This window comes from Seriola dumerili, unplaced genomic scaffold, assembly GCF_002260705.1.
Source record: "Seriola dumerili isolate Sdu_G_001 unplaced genomic scaffold, Sdu_1.0 BDQW01000161.1, whole genome shotgun sequence".
NCBI classification, from domain to species: Eukaryota; Metazoa; Chordata; class Actinopteri; order Carangiformes; family Carangidae; genus Seriola; species Seriola dumerili.
The window spans coordinates 2,843,131-2,858,178 of record NW_019174416.1 but is presented as its reverse complement, the minus strand read 5'-3'; the positions used below and the strand labels follow the sequence as shown (position 1 = coordinate 2,858,178).

The 15,048-nt window shown below is 44.2% G+C and overlaps 1 protein-coding gene across 2 annotated transcripts in view; it reads right to left on the bottom strand.

Annotated features, from left to right (window-relative positions):
• Positions 1 to 15,048, bottom strand: part of LOC111226604 (serine/threonine-protein phosphatase 2A 55 kDa regulatory subunit B beta isoform) — a 46,169-nt gene that overhangs the window by 11,157 nt on the left and 19,964 nt on the right. The window contains exons 1-3 of one of the 2 annotated variants that reach the window (XM_022751842.1): positions 10,542 to 11,366; positions 2,072 to 2,169; positions 898 to 1,063 (exon numbers count right to left, since the gene is read on the bottom strand). In XM_022751842.1, the coding sequence (XP_022607563.1) occupies positions 898 to 1,063; positions 2,072 to 2,169; positions 10,542 to 10,611 (334 nt within the window). In that variant the 5' untranslated portion in view covers positions 10,612 to 11,366. Of the gene's footprint in view, positions 1 to 897; positions 1,064 to 2,071; positions 2,170 to 10,541; positions 11,367 to 15,048 lie in introns of those variants that run through there. The other variant, XM_022751841.1, reaches the window with a different exon arrangement.

Sequence of the window (15,048 nt, the reverse complement as noted above, 5' to 3'; positions counted from 1 at the left end):
ACACACACACACACACAAAATACAGTTAGATCATGGCTCACTACAGATTCTCAGATACAAGATGGATGCAGGGGGGTTGGGCAGCCAATCTGGCATGAAGCTGGGCAGGAGCCAGTGAGGATGATGAATGGCGGCTCCTGTGTAGATTCTGATGTCACTGATATCAATCTACAAGTTGACTACATTTCCCTGCTGCAGTATAGGCTCCCCCTGAAAAAGCCATCTGGGCGTTTTTCAATTCTGCTTCACATAAACACCAGTTACATCCCATCTTCTCGGTCGAGTGAAGGGGGTAGCAGCAGCAGTCAGTGTGTTGTTGATTCTTTTTTTTTTTTTTTTCTTTTTTTAATTTCCACTGTGAATATTGGTGTCAGAGCAGCGAGGCCATCGCCACAGGACCCTCCACCATCTGCTCCAGCCACTGCTAGCACTTCTGTAGCAGCCATGCATGAAGCCCACAATCTGCAAGATGTCTCACTGCTGATGTGTATGTCTGCTTCAGCCAGCGTGCATGTATGGTGTGTGGTGGCACATGGTGTGTGTGTGTACGTGTGTGTGTGTGTGTGTGTGTGTGTGTTCTTGCTGTGGCAGCCATGCATGAAGTCCTCAATCTGAAACACTTCTGCTGGTAGCACTCGCTCAGTCAAGCAAAACAGCGATACATTCACAGAAACGGTCAAAAAGACATTTTTATGTGATATTAATAACATCTCCTTTTATATGAGCTGTACGTCTGACCATGGTGCGAAGTGAGGGATGAATCATGCCTTAAGTTGACACTTTTAGTGACTAACAGCAATACTACACCCACATGTAAACACTACTGTCACGATAGATTTATGGTTCCTTTGACCATTTTGCCACCTGTGTCGCTCCTACAGTAGCAGGTTAACTGACCATTGGTGGACAGCAGGAAGTAGGCGGCATTCTGCTGAGGAAGCCATTTGATCTTGTTGATCTTCTCCTCGATCTCCAAACTCTTCAGGTAGTCAAACTCCGGCTCGTGGCTCTGGAATGTGCTGTAAACATTGTACTCCCCTCGACGCTGGGGCTGGCTCTTGCTCTGAATGAGGAGGAAGGGAGGGAGAAACAGTCAGAGACTGACATGTTTGCTGTTCATTTCATAAGATTAAAGCAGTGTTTACCTCAAATTTGGGTATGGAGAATTTCATTCTTTAAAGCAAATGTTTGAAATTTTAGGAAATATGCTTCGAGTTCGAAGAGAAAACCAATAGCACTCTTGTATCTATCCGTTAAATATGAATATGAATGGTTAGCTTAGCCCAAAGACTTTAAATAGGGGGAAATGGCCAGTTGCTTTATCCACAGGCAAAAAAATATGCAACCTAAAACTAAGACACAACTTTCCAATTTCCCATAATTGCAAACTATTGAAAAACTATTACATTTTCACCCGTGCTTGTTTATTTGTCAGCTGGATACACAAAAAGCCCTGAGCCGATGTGAACTGAACTTAATGGAGGGATGTGACGTGGGCCGGGGAAGAACAATTTTTGTGGCAGATCCATTTACTATAAATTAGATTTTTTTTTCTCTTAAGTCTATTGTATGTTGTTTGACATTAGCTTGGCAGAGGTCTAGTTATAACAAGATATCATAATTATCTCTTGTGTTATTTTACACTCTTTACATCCCTTTGAATTGTTAGTTATTTTGACATGATAGCATTATTTTTGCTATTCATTGTATTTATTTACTTATTCTAGTGCAGCTATATGCCATTTACATTTACACTGAGTGAACATTTAACACAAACAATACTATACTTTTGTGGCTTTGTGTCTCCATAACATGAAATGTTTGGCATCATTGGTAACCTTGGGGTTGTAGCTAGAACTCAGGTTTCAAACCATGCTTCTCCATGTTACATGAGTTTATAACGATGGCTCATCCAAAATCCGCTTGGTGGTTAAAGAGATTTTTCTTTGTGGTTTTTTCTTTGCCGTCTAGTTATTTAAAAGCAAACAATCAAACTTCAGTGTTTCAAGGCTGTCAAATCCTTTCAGCAGAAGGGCAGCATAATTAGCGTTGCATTGTTGGCATTTCCTACCTCCTGCTCCCTCTGGAAGACAACCACTCTGCCTCCTTTATCCCCGGTGGCCAACAGCTCCCCCGATGAGTTAAACTCCACCGTTGAGATAATGTCAGCTGCAACACAATAAGCAGAGCAGAGAAGGGGGGGAAATGTCAGTGTGGACGTGTAGAAAGCTGTCAAGGTATAAGTCAGACGAAAAGAAAGAGCTTTCAGTGAGGTCTGGTACAGTGACTTCTAGAAAACACATCAGAGGAAGGGAGGGGAATCTCATGACAAACCCACAGAGGACTCTCCGGCACAGATACTCTAGTTTGGTGAAATATGGGTTAGGACAAACCACTCGATGAGTCACTGCATGATATCAACTAATTCAACCCCTTGTCTCATTGAAGTGCGCCAATCCATGTCATTTAATTGCACTCTCGCTTTTTAAAGGACGCCTCCACCACACCATTCATCTCTCTCCTCTTGGCTGCGAGACCCCATGCTGCTCAGTGACTCTCCTGCTTCTTCATTAAAGAACAGTCATAAACCTTCAAACCATGCATTTCTTTACAGCTGATACATGTCACTGCCTCATTTTTTAACTTCCAATCAACAAAATATAATATATATACAAGTGCTTCATTTATTCTGCATCACCAACATTTCTCAGTGTCTCTGCATAGCTACTGTTCCACCAAAAAGTAAATAACAGACACCTACCCTTAAGGTAGCTTTTCCTCTCCTCCTCAAAGACATACATCTGCATGGATTTAGGAGAGGCTAATGGTGACTGTAATTATTATACAGCCCCGGGCTAAAAGGGCACAGCATAATGTCTGTCTCACACACACATGTGTATACACACACACACACACACACACACACACACACACACACACACACACACACACACACACACACACACACACACACACACACACCACAGCAGAGGCTAGTCCTCTGTTTAACAGTGACAATAATATTAGACAGAGATAGAGAGAGAAAGAGAGAGAGCTTGTTGTTTTGTACCCCCCACGCCCTCTGTGGACCTGCTACTGGCAGAGCACTGAACAGGAGAGGGGAATGTTGCTATGGAGACCGTTTCCATCTCTAGCGGCAGTCGTGTGTGTGTTTGTGCGTGTGTGCGTGCGTGTGCGTGTGCCAATAGCTCTCAGACTTAGTTGCTGATGCTAGCTGTAATTCAGCAGACAGAGAGAGTGCTGCAATAGAGTGAAAACCTGCTACTGCATCTGGGGGAGTGAGTGCAGTTGAATGCAGCACACAACTTCAGACAATAGAGTCCCTGTAGACTGGCTCATCTCTTCACATAAAGCTGCTGTGCATGGTGGAAATGACTAAACGTCATGTTTTCGTGTGTGTGTGTGTGTGTGTGTGTGTGTGTGTGTGTGTGTGTGTGTGTGTGTGTGTGTGTGTGTGTGTGTGTGTGTGTCTTCCCCTTGTTTCATTTAATTGTTGAAGAGAAAGCCACATTCAGAGATGTGACAAGAGGGATTCTTGTGGCCTTGCGTGATAATGACGTGATGTGGGGAGGGGTGGGCAATCCTAATCATATTTGAATCTAGAAACTAATAACATTTCACAGAGACACACTCTGACCTAATTACAGCCTGGGAGAACCCCAGTTACACACCATATTGCTGTCACATACACACTTGCACATGCACGTGAAACACACACCCCATAGTTATCTCTCTTTCTATATCTGCATGTATTGACCCCATGAATGCTCAGAGATGGCTATGTGCAAACCCCCAACACACACACGCACGCACACACACACACACACACACACACACACACACACACACACACACACACACACACACACAATGGTGTCTTCCCCAGCACCATCAAGCCAAAGCCACTGGTGTGAATCGAATGGAATCGGCTTAGCAGTCAGCATTCTTGAGTCAAAGCCTGTCCCCCTCTCTCTCTTTTTGTCCTTCATACTTCTCTCTTTTTCTGTCTCCCCCACTCCCTCGCTCCTCTCTCCTTCCCTCATCATCAACACATTAAGTCGCTGAGGAGAAACAGTAATTGATGGATGCCATTTAACGAGTTTACACACGAGTACATCCTTCAATCATCAGTGAATGAAGAATTGGGGAGAGCCAGTGAGCTGAAACTCCAAGTAACGTGATGGAACGCTTCCCTAAATGAGTTTTTCCTCATGCAAATGTATTCAAACTAGACAAGGCAATCTATTCAACCTCAGCCTCTGATGGAATTGTGTTAAAATGACATGCAGTTTTTTTTACAAATGAAATTTCGTTATAGAGAACAAATTGATTAGCAGCAGAGCTGCAGGTGGGCGGTGTCTCCCGAATGATTTCCGCTTGCATCAGATCAGATTTTTATTACGTGAGCATCACCAGGTTCAAGGTGGAGTGGGATTAGCAGAGGGCTGGTGATTCGGCTGATCAAGTGTGTACTTACGCTCTCTCTTTCTCACACACACACACACACACACACACACACACACACACACACACACACACACACACACACACAGCTTCATCAGCAGACCATAACTAGATGAAGCCCATAAATCCTGTGGCCAGCCAGGTGTGACACAGACAGGTCACCGCTTCTTGATTCATCAGAGGGATGCTCGAGATAACACACATCTATCACCAGTAATAATGCAGACAAACCTGTCGGCCTGCTGCTCTGATGATGTGTGTATGTACGAGTGAAATAAAGCAGGCATGGCACTGCGCTTATCTGTTTCTATTCACCACCCTGAACCAAGCAATAACACCCTTCAGCATGCAATATAGAATTGGGCGTCAAACCAATTGGATGGAAATATGCATTGATTCTGGAATGAAAACTGTGAAACACAGAGAGGGGAGTGAGGATATTGAATGTAGTTATAGATGCCCGAGCATGCAACATCTATCACGCATAACAGAAGGGGCCACTAAAAGAAATGATTGTGAGGGGGGAAATCTGGGGATGGAGGTTTGTTGCTCTAAGTAGGTCAACGAAAAGATCGTACAGTGAGTCTCATCGGTACAGACACAAGCAGACCAAAATAGGAGCGCCCCGGCTAACCTCTAGACAGCAGATAATCCCGTCATGGGTCAAAAAAAAAAAAAAAACAAAAAAAACAAAACAAACCGAGGCTTGATTCGGTGGCATTGGAGGGTTGTGTAAGAGACACAGACCCAAAATGGTGTGACTGCATGGAAAGCTAGTTGCGTAAGTGTCGTGCAGTAATTCCAGGTAGAGGGAGGGACGTGAGCAACATGGTATCGTGTAAACGCTTTGTTAGCGTTAGATGTGGAGAAGAGAGGATTACAGCACTTGTGCTGAGCTGCCTGCGTCAAAGGATCAGGCCGGGGAGATAATTCAGGTCCGTTCTCGCACTCTCTTTCACTCGCCGCTCTCATTCCTTCTGTGATAATCAACAAATCAGTCAGCGCTTCTTTTCTTCCAGGAACACGAATGCACACATGCATCTATCAGAAATTTCTGTACATAAAGACATAAACACTATTTCTGTGCTGAATAAGCAGCTGATAACGGCTTCATTTCACACCAGCAAACATGGAGATCAATCAAAATTTTGAATAAACCCTACTACCAACTGGTCTGGTACCCAGCCATATGATTAAGGGTTTATTAGGCTTTATTAGCTGCACACAAAGCAACGGAGCACAACGCAGCTCTCTTCATCTGAAGAGCATGACTCTTTGTAAGATCTGGAGTGAACAAGCTAATTAACCTGGTTTCTCCAGGATCAGTCCCATGAGAATGAGACAGGGCGTGTGTGTGTGTGTGTGTGTGCTTTTGTCTTTTGTGTGTGTGTGTGTGTGTGTGTGTGTGTGTGTGTGTGTGTGTGTGTGTGCACGTGTGCGCGCGCACACGCTTTTCTGTATCCCCACACTCCCCACAGGGAGTTGAGGGTGAAATGGGCGAGACGTGTTACTGCTTCACTTCTCACACTTCATTAACACATCGGTGTGGCACACATCTGACGACAGACACAACACAGGACAGGGCGAAACAGAAGAAAGAGTGAAATAAGTTTATGGATTCCTGCAAGCACTAAGCTGAGTACCAAGAGGAACCGTTTCAGATGCTTGTTATTTGGTATTCTGTTAGAAATTGAAGATGGAGAAGGGGGGGAGGCAGGGAAGGGGGGGCACACAGAATTATAATCCACCTCCAAAACAAAAGATGGCTCTCCCTTTCTATCTGTCTGTCTGTGTTCCTTTGGTGCAATCCCTTTCATCTTCCCTGTTTTCAAGGCTGGAATGAATCAAAGATGAGAATGCTGCTGCACAGACTGAAATCATGTCTCTACAATGACCTTATCACCAAAACACGTGGCATTTCGAGTGACGCCACTTTACTCAACACAGGAATTAGCTATCAAAACTTACAAATGTATCCCATTATAAAGTCCAGAAAGGTCAAACACTGCTTAGCCTGCAGGCTAGCTGTGCACCAAGTGACTCTCACACAGGAAATCTATCACAGCAGCACCTCAAATCCACTGACCAGGAAGCTATTTTGCATTTGAGAAATAGGATATTTTTTTGCAATCATCCTACAGTAGCAACACCACGGGTATTCTTTAATAAATTCTCATTAAATTTTCATGGAGCTGCAGACTTAATAAGAAGCTAATCAGGGGATGAAAGCAGCTGCTGAATAAGGAGTGTGACTCGCCCCAACTTCACAGCTTGCCATTAAGCATCCGCCACCCCCATACCACCCCCATACACACACACACACACACACACACACATAGACATTATCTTTCTTGTGCTATGTGCCGAGGCGGGGCTCTGCGTTTTGAGTGTTTCATAGTGAATAATGGATGGGACCTGGGGGTATGGTGGGCTAAGTCTTTTTTATGCCGGAGTCCTAAAGTGTGGCCCCAGGCCGTTTGCCTTGGCACAAGCAACCAGGCTCGCCTCAGCTCTCATCAGCAGCAGCAATAAAGGCTGTAAGCTCTCTGTTACAGGACTGCATCAGTATTCAGCGGGGCTGGAGGGGTCACATCACACACAAGCTTGTACTCGCATCAGACAGACATATAAGCAGCAAAGGCGAGAGAGCGAAAGAGAGACAGAGGGGGCTGGGGAGAGAAGGAGGAAGGGATTACATGTCCTACCAATAGATCTTCAGGTCATTGTTCCGGTAGCTAAATTGTAAAGGACCAGAAATCAATACCACAGCAGACATTAGGTTAGGTCCTGCCTCACAGCAAGGAAGCTATTTACATTTTTTCACCCAATGTGGTGTTCTGTTATTTGACAATTTCATTCTATTGTCGAGCCCATTCAAGGTGAAGATTACGAAAATTAACCGAGACCCATGTTGTAGGAGTGTAACAGTCCATTGACTCAACACACACTGATACACACGGCTGCAGTCAGACATACACACGGCCAAGAAGAAACATCCATCCCGTCACCATCAGCGATGTGGCGACTGGTGAATGAAAATTAGACTTTATGGTAATTTTCTTTCAACTAAACAACAATGTTTCTGGAAACTTTGCTTTAAGGTTGAGGAAACTTTTGAAATTTCATACCCAACTATTACATGACGAGCACAGCTTTGGTCACATTAGTGTGCGTACACACACAGTCAGTGTAGCCGCCCACACACCCATTGAGGCGTGGGATTGGTGCTAGGCAAAGGTCAGCAAGAGTGACATCATTAAAATGTGACATCATTAAAGTGTCCTGCTGCTGTGGGCAAGCACAGCCTGAGGGAAATCCTTACCAGCTCACCACCAATCATAAGGGACCCTGCTGTGTGTGTGTGTGTGTGTTGTGTGGTGTGTTTGTGGGATAGTGTGTGTTGTGTTGTTGTGTTGTGTGGTGTCTGTGTGTGTTGTGTGTGTGTGTGTGTGTGTGTGTGTGTGTGTGTGTGTGTGTGTGTGTGTGTGTGTGTGTGTGTGTGTGTGTGTGTGTGTGTGTGTGTGTGTGTGTGGTCTGAATGGACTGGGCCTGATGGAACATGTGCACTTTGTTGAATTTATGATGGGCGACGGACCCAGACACCGGCCCGTATGATCCTTGGCTGCAGACTGACTTCATACCATTTAGGAGACACAGAGTGAGAGAGTGAATGGACACACACACACACTCATTCATGATATATGAGGTGTGACGATCAGTCATAAATTATAGCCATAAAAAATAACAAAAGTAGACTCTCCTTGTTTGGAAAGCGCAGATGGGCCACAGACTAGACAGTCCTTTGCTTTAAGGAGACACATTTTACAACCTGTATAACTCTAATCCACTTTCTCTTGATCAAATGAAAGGGACAGAGTGAGACAGAGAGAAGGAGAGACGGGAAGAAGCTGGAAGAAGCTCCCCTCCTGTTTTTCATCTCAGCGCACACATCAAACAAAGATATCCATCACTCCCACTCCCACCCCCACTTCACTTCCTCTCGCTATGAACCAGTCACTGTGTGTTTAGCAGTGACAGGGAGTCATCTGTAAGTGCCGGGAGCTCAGCAAATGATGATGCTCTCCTGTATTTAAATGAAAAGAAAAAAAAACATTGAGGAAAGGAGCAGGAGAATGAGACTGTCTGTCTTCTGAGCTTTGACTTTGTCTCTCCTCCAACCTGCAGTGGCATCAGTAACCTGAGCTGGTGGCAAATGCAAGAAGCCATTGTGGCTCTGACCCACCCTGCAGCCACACACAACCCTCCAACAACCTCTATTCTACACCAGTTTTCTATCCTGTAGAGAAATGACGTAAAGGTGCTATTCGATAGCTCAATTATGGGATGCTCCATCATATTTCAGATTAAAACCATTTTCTATTTTGACCGACTTTGTTTCTTTTTAAACCTTATGGTAAGTGGGTGGTAAAAAATGTGTGTGGTGTGAAATGGATTAAAGGCTTCCCCAGTGCTGCAGAGACTATTAATGCAACTGACCAGTCTTCAAATACAATACAGTGCATGGGATTTAAGCCAAACAATGAAGACAAAAAAACATTCCACATGGCTGCACAATAATCAATAATAAATTATCTCTCAAGAACAGAATAATTGTTAAGAAGATAGTGGAGCTGCAACGCTTGGTCCATTAATCATTTTTCCCAACTACTTTCATAATCATTTCATCGTTTTAGTGCTTTTTCAATGCCCAAATATTCACTGGTTCCATCTTCGCTAATGTGAGGATTTGATGCTTTTCTTTGTCATATACAACATTAAAGAAAATAACTTTCGGTTTTGGACTGTTGGCTGAATAAAACAAGCAATTTTGAATACAATCACCTTTGCTGCCTGCAATTAATCCAGAAAATAATCAGCAAATGAATCAGTAATGAAAGTAATCATCAGTTGCAGCCCTAGAACAGAGACATCTACCTTTGTAACAGAGGCTTATTGAAATCTTTTATTAATCTGAGGTAAAAGATATACATTCATGTTTAAAGCTGCCACTGTTTAATGAAAGGCTCTTAATCCCCAACGCTTTTACTGACATCAGCAGTTAATGTCTATAACCGATCTGCATTATTAGTATATGGGGACCGAGGTGGTAATGAGATGAACGATAACTGTCAGTGTTTTACGTTGATCAGTGATCGAAGCAGCTTGTGGAAGGCAGGTGGAGCTGATTGGTGGAGCATGAGGGAACTGTTAAGCATCAAACAGTAAACAGGCTGATAATCAAGAGGCTGATGTGTGGTCAATGAGGGGGAAACACACTCATGTGCAGGGGCAGCTTTTATAGCTCTGCACGTAACAGCTATTGTTCAGTGCTTGGTTTTGTAGATGTACAGTAAAGAGGCGTGTGTGTTTGTGTGTGTGTGTGTGAGAGAGAGAGAGAGAGAGCGAGATCCATATTTCAATGTGCTGCCCCCTCCTAAAATTAGGCCACCTTCCCTGCCTCTGTCTCATTCTTTCAACAAGTGAACACAGAATGATGAAAATACATTTTTTTCATCATTCATTTCATCATTTCTTTTAACTGCTTTTTAAACCTGCTCTCTACAGACTCCAGACCCTGTAGCAGCTGTGAAGAAGGCTTTATTCCCCTGCTCCCTGTAGTCCATATACAGATCTAAGCCCTGATTCCCCTCGGTCAGGATGGTCATCCTAAAATAGCAGGTATAACGGGAAGCCACCTCATCATCTCCTGCTATTGACACCACACACTACCCTACTAATCTGAATGTTTATGTGAAACGACCAGAATATCCCTTCTTTAATATCCTTACAGCAGCTTATGGTGCGATTAAATTCGCTTTAAATGACCTGTATGCACTTTATGCAGAATCTATGTAAAGACTAACTCGATAATATTTATTTATTGTGGTATTTGCTTGATCGATTCCTTTAATGATCCTATACCACAGTGACTTATTTCTGCTGTGATATTAGCATCCCTCTAGCTACAGCCTCAGGTTATTTGCGGTGCTTTAGTATGAGTAACGGCTTAGTATGAGTCTCTTTTTTTTCCCCCTCAGCATCATCTGTTTAAATACCTTCGGTTGCATAGTTGTGGTCGCGAAGGAAGCTGTTGTTGATTTTCCGGGTGTCACTCTCCTCCTCCATTGATAAATCGGCTGGTTCGGGATCCTGAAAGCGGCAGACCTGCTCCCATCCTGCCCGGTACCGTCAGCAGGCGGGCCGTGGGACCAGCGGGGGGCCTGTCATGGCTCCAGCTCTCCGGTGTAATCAACACAATCGCGATCAAATACCTGTGATGATGATGATGGCGATGATGATGATGCTGATATTAATAATGATGATGATGCTGCACGGGCAGGTCCTGTCCGCACCTCAGGACGCATCCAACAGCCCACCGTCCGAGACGCAGGGACAGTTCCGATTCCACCAGTGGATGTAACAGCCTAATTATTAAAGCGCATTACGTCCTCTGCTTCAGATTATTATCTCCCCCCAAAAAAATATTAATCATCATCGCCACAGCGCGCCTGAGCAAAAAAATGAATGAAATGTTATGTCTTCTTGAAGGTGGCAGCCCGCAGCAGCTCACTCCGTAAATCTCTTTTGGAGGATTTGAGTTTAGGCAGGCTAGATTTGCCCCCTCCCAGTGCCAGCGGGGCGGGCGGGATTATGCGTCAACAAGCTTGCTTCAGTATTCCCATGTCAGACTCTCCAGAGTTGCACATTCGCCTTTCTGTATCCAGATCCTGCAAAGTGTCCTCTCTGTCGCCTTTTCTCCCTCTCTCTCGCTCTCTCTTTCTCTTTCTCTCATTTCATTCATTCATCGGAGCGCGAACCGGCGCCTGTGATCCCGGGCTGCTCAGCTGACTCACTGTGCCGGATAGCGCAGAGCTGTGCTGTAGTTACCCACTGTGCTGCTGCTGCTGCTGCTGCTGCTGCGCTTCAGCAGAGGAGGAGGGGGGGAGGAGGAGGGCCCCTCCCATGCTGCCTGGCGGCTGGCTCTTTAAAAACCACAAGCAGCGAAATGTGACGCTCAGTCGAACCACCACCACCAGCAGAGGAAGAGTTCAAAATCTGTTCACTCACAGCCTGATGACCACCAACCAGGTTCGTGCGTTTAAAGCCGACAGCTGCCTTATGGCCAAGTTAGCAGGTTGCCTCTTAAGCCTGGTAGATCCTGCACCACCATCCCTCCACCCTGCCGCAGAGACATCCATCCACACTGCACATTGTCAGAGCAGATTTAGCATTAAGTCTACTTTCTATGCTTTCCCCTCTGCATGTAGACCCAGCTCCCTTAAAGCAGCTATTCAGGAGAATACAAGAGAAGCTTTATAAGATGTGTTACACAAAGTGCATGACATGGCACATTTCTGTCCACTTACAGAGTGTGAGCATGAAGTTCAGATTCAGAGATTACCAGGAGGGCACAAAGGAGTGAGGCGAGGCAGAGGGAGGGATGAGTGGAGTAGAGGAGGAGACTGGAGAAGGAGAGAGCAACAGAGAGGGCCAGAAAGAAGGAGGAAGAAAACGACAAAAACCCAGACGCTGATTAATTAGATTAGTAGGGCTGCCGTCTGCGCCTCTTTCTGGAAAGATCTCATTTCCATGCTGAGTTTAATAACACCACACACAACGAGCCTTCTTCTGGTCAAACCATAATCTTTGATGAGAGTGTGTGTGTGTGTGCTGCATCAGTGTGGCTGCATGTGCTGGCAGTGCATCCCTGCCCTTATCTACTCACTTTACCCTAAATCTCTCTGGTTGCACAAAGGGACTGGGTATCTCCCCTGCGCGAGCCTCAACACACATCAGCAGCAGCAGCAGCAATAAAGAGATTGTGGAGCCCCCTCTCCTAAATACATTAGCTCTCTAATCCACGGGACCATTTGCACATCCAATCCTCTGCTCCTGTACTAATGGGGATCTGGCTGTGAGAGAGACAGGCTGCTCGTAGAAAAAAAAAACAGGGCCTTCCTACACATGCTATTTTACACCCCATCAACCTCCAACCTCCATCTCCATCGGAATACATTACGGGGCATTATCCATGCAGGGGGATAATGAAGGCTGCTGGAGCGTCGGCGAGGGTCTGTGATTCACATGCTTCCATATTTACAGTCCTCTGCTCCCCTAATGAAATCTGCAGAGAAACTCTGCCATCCTTGACCCTCTCAGATCTGACTGAGTGGTCAGCGGTGTTTCCCATCTCTATCAATATTTAAACAGGGTGTATGAGGACAAAAGACACACACAGTGTTCCTCTCCCACAAAGACTACGGCTAAGTTACAGCTGAGTACCAAGACCGAATGAAATCGAAATGGAATCAGTGAAACAATGGATTTAGAGGAATGAAGCCGTATGGATGAGTAGTTCAGTTTTGTCAGATTTTGTTGGGGGGTGGGGGTTGGGGGGTGTTATGAGGCAGCGAGACACACACAGATGAAGGGCAGGAGTGGCAGTTAAAGGCACAGACATATTTGACTGTATAATGAAGGCTCTCTGAGTCAGGGCCTGGGATCAATGTTACCTCTCTAATAACATTCACCCTCTCCCTCCCTGCCTCGGTCCCGTTCCCTTTGCATATATGCCAATCTCCTCTCTTATCCCCCTTTCATTTCACTCTCCCAATTCCCCTGCTGTCAGTCTTCAAAATGTGTCCACACTGGCTCCTAGGCCATGGAGAAAGCATCTCAGAGCAATGGCACTGATTGGAAACCAGTTTGGCTCTTAAAGTCACATGACCTAACAAGAGTTCCCAGGTTGATACACACATATTCTCAGAGCCTTTACTCAAAAAACCTCAAGTTTTTGCACCCCATGGCTCATTTAATGCTCCCGCCACTTGTTCTCCTCTGCTACCTCACTTCTCTTGTTCATTACTTCCCATCTCCCACTCCATTGGGCAAGAGAGGCCAGTGACAGCGCGGCTCCAGCCCAGCTGCTATGTGTCAGACTTGCAGGAAATGCTCTAGGGGCCACCAGAATTGGAGAGCGTGTCCTCAATTCTCCTCGATCGTATGGACAAAGTGGGTTAAATTGGGCTCTAGCAGCACCAAACATAGGGACACAATCACATGGCAATGATATTTTAGTCATGCCCAATTGCTTTCCTTGATGTGTGGTAATTGCTTGACCTGGGGATGGTGGTGTGGGGCCACAGGCAGCAAAGACGCTGTCTGCATACCAAGCAACATACATGAGCACATGCTTACACACATAGTATAGATATTTGACGACACAGCAGCTACACAGCAGTTATACTCCACCTTCACTGCAGTGCTCTCATATCTCAGGACTGTAGTCAATACTATATATTGACCACTGGATAATGTCTGGTTTAAATAGGCTACAATATTGATTATTTTCATCTAGTTAATCCAACAAATGTGAGGTTTTGGCAGATCAATCCAAAATCTACTTAAGTTGTTAATTATATTTTGAGATAAATAATGGAAGAACTAAAAATGGAAACTTCTTGTTTTGCAGTAACTTGCAAAAAATCAATTGTGTGCTGTTTTTCATCAAAACACTTACAAAAATCAAATCTTTAATACCCTGAAAATAAATGAAACAATATGTTTTGGTAAATCAATGTATGACATTATGATCATGTACCTTGGAACATAATTGTATGTCACTACAGGAACATGGGTTCTGCAAAATGGATATAATGACTTCCTTTGAATGTTAGGATAAAATGGCAAAAATAAAACAGTTTTAGTATTTCAGCGACACACCCATGATCAGAAATTATAGTTTCTTAAGTAAGGGAATAAAACCTATCAATACATTTGTGAAAAGGTTTGATTTTAACTTGTTTTTCATACGTCTTCTGAAAGTAGGCTATATGGAGAAAATCCTCTAATACAGTACATCTTACATTGTGATATCAATGTACATACTGATAAAGTAACATTTCTGTCTGTACTGTTTATGAAGCTGTCCTTTAGGAACATACAGAAGTTGCTTTGAGCTAAATGCTATTGTCAGTGTGCTAACATGCCTACTATGACAATGCTAACTCATTTATGTGTGGCAAGTATATTCTCATGTTTACCATCGTAGTTTCACTTGTTGACATGCTAACACTTGCTAATTAGCAATAAACAAAAAAAAAAATACAGCTTAGGCTGGAATGTCATTCCTTTCAAAGTATTGGATAAATTCAAATTTTGACCTGATGACAGTCATCCTGAGGGGGCCTTGAATGTTCACTCAAACGTCAGAACATCACCAAGTTCATTAGGATTCATCCTCTTGGGATAATTAATATCTGCACAAAATTTCATGGCCATCAATCTCATAGCTGTTGCGATATTTCAGTCTGGACCAAAGTGATGGACTAACTGACAAACATTGCCATTCGTAGACCCACTATCATGGATTTATAATGTCAAAGAGCATTCCTGCTGACTGATTTACAATATTGCCCACAATGGTTTAACGCAGCCAGAGATGAAAAGGAATAGCTACCACAATGTAAATGATATGGCAAAATATCTGACGGTAGACAAATTACAAGGCATAGTACACACATCGTAGTGCCTAACTCTATATCAGATACACAATAAGCTTGA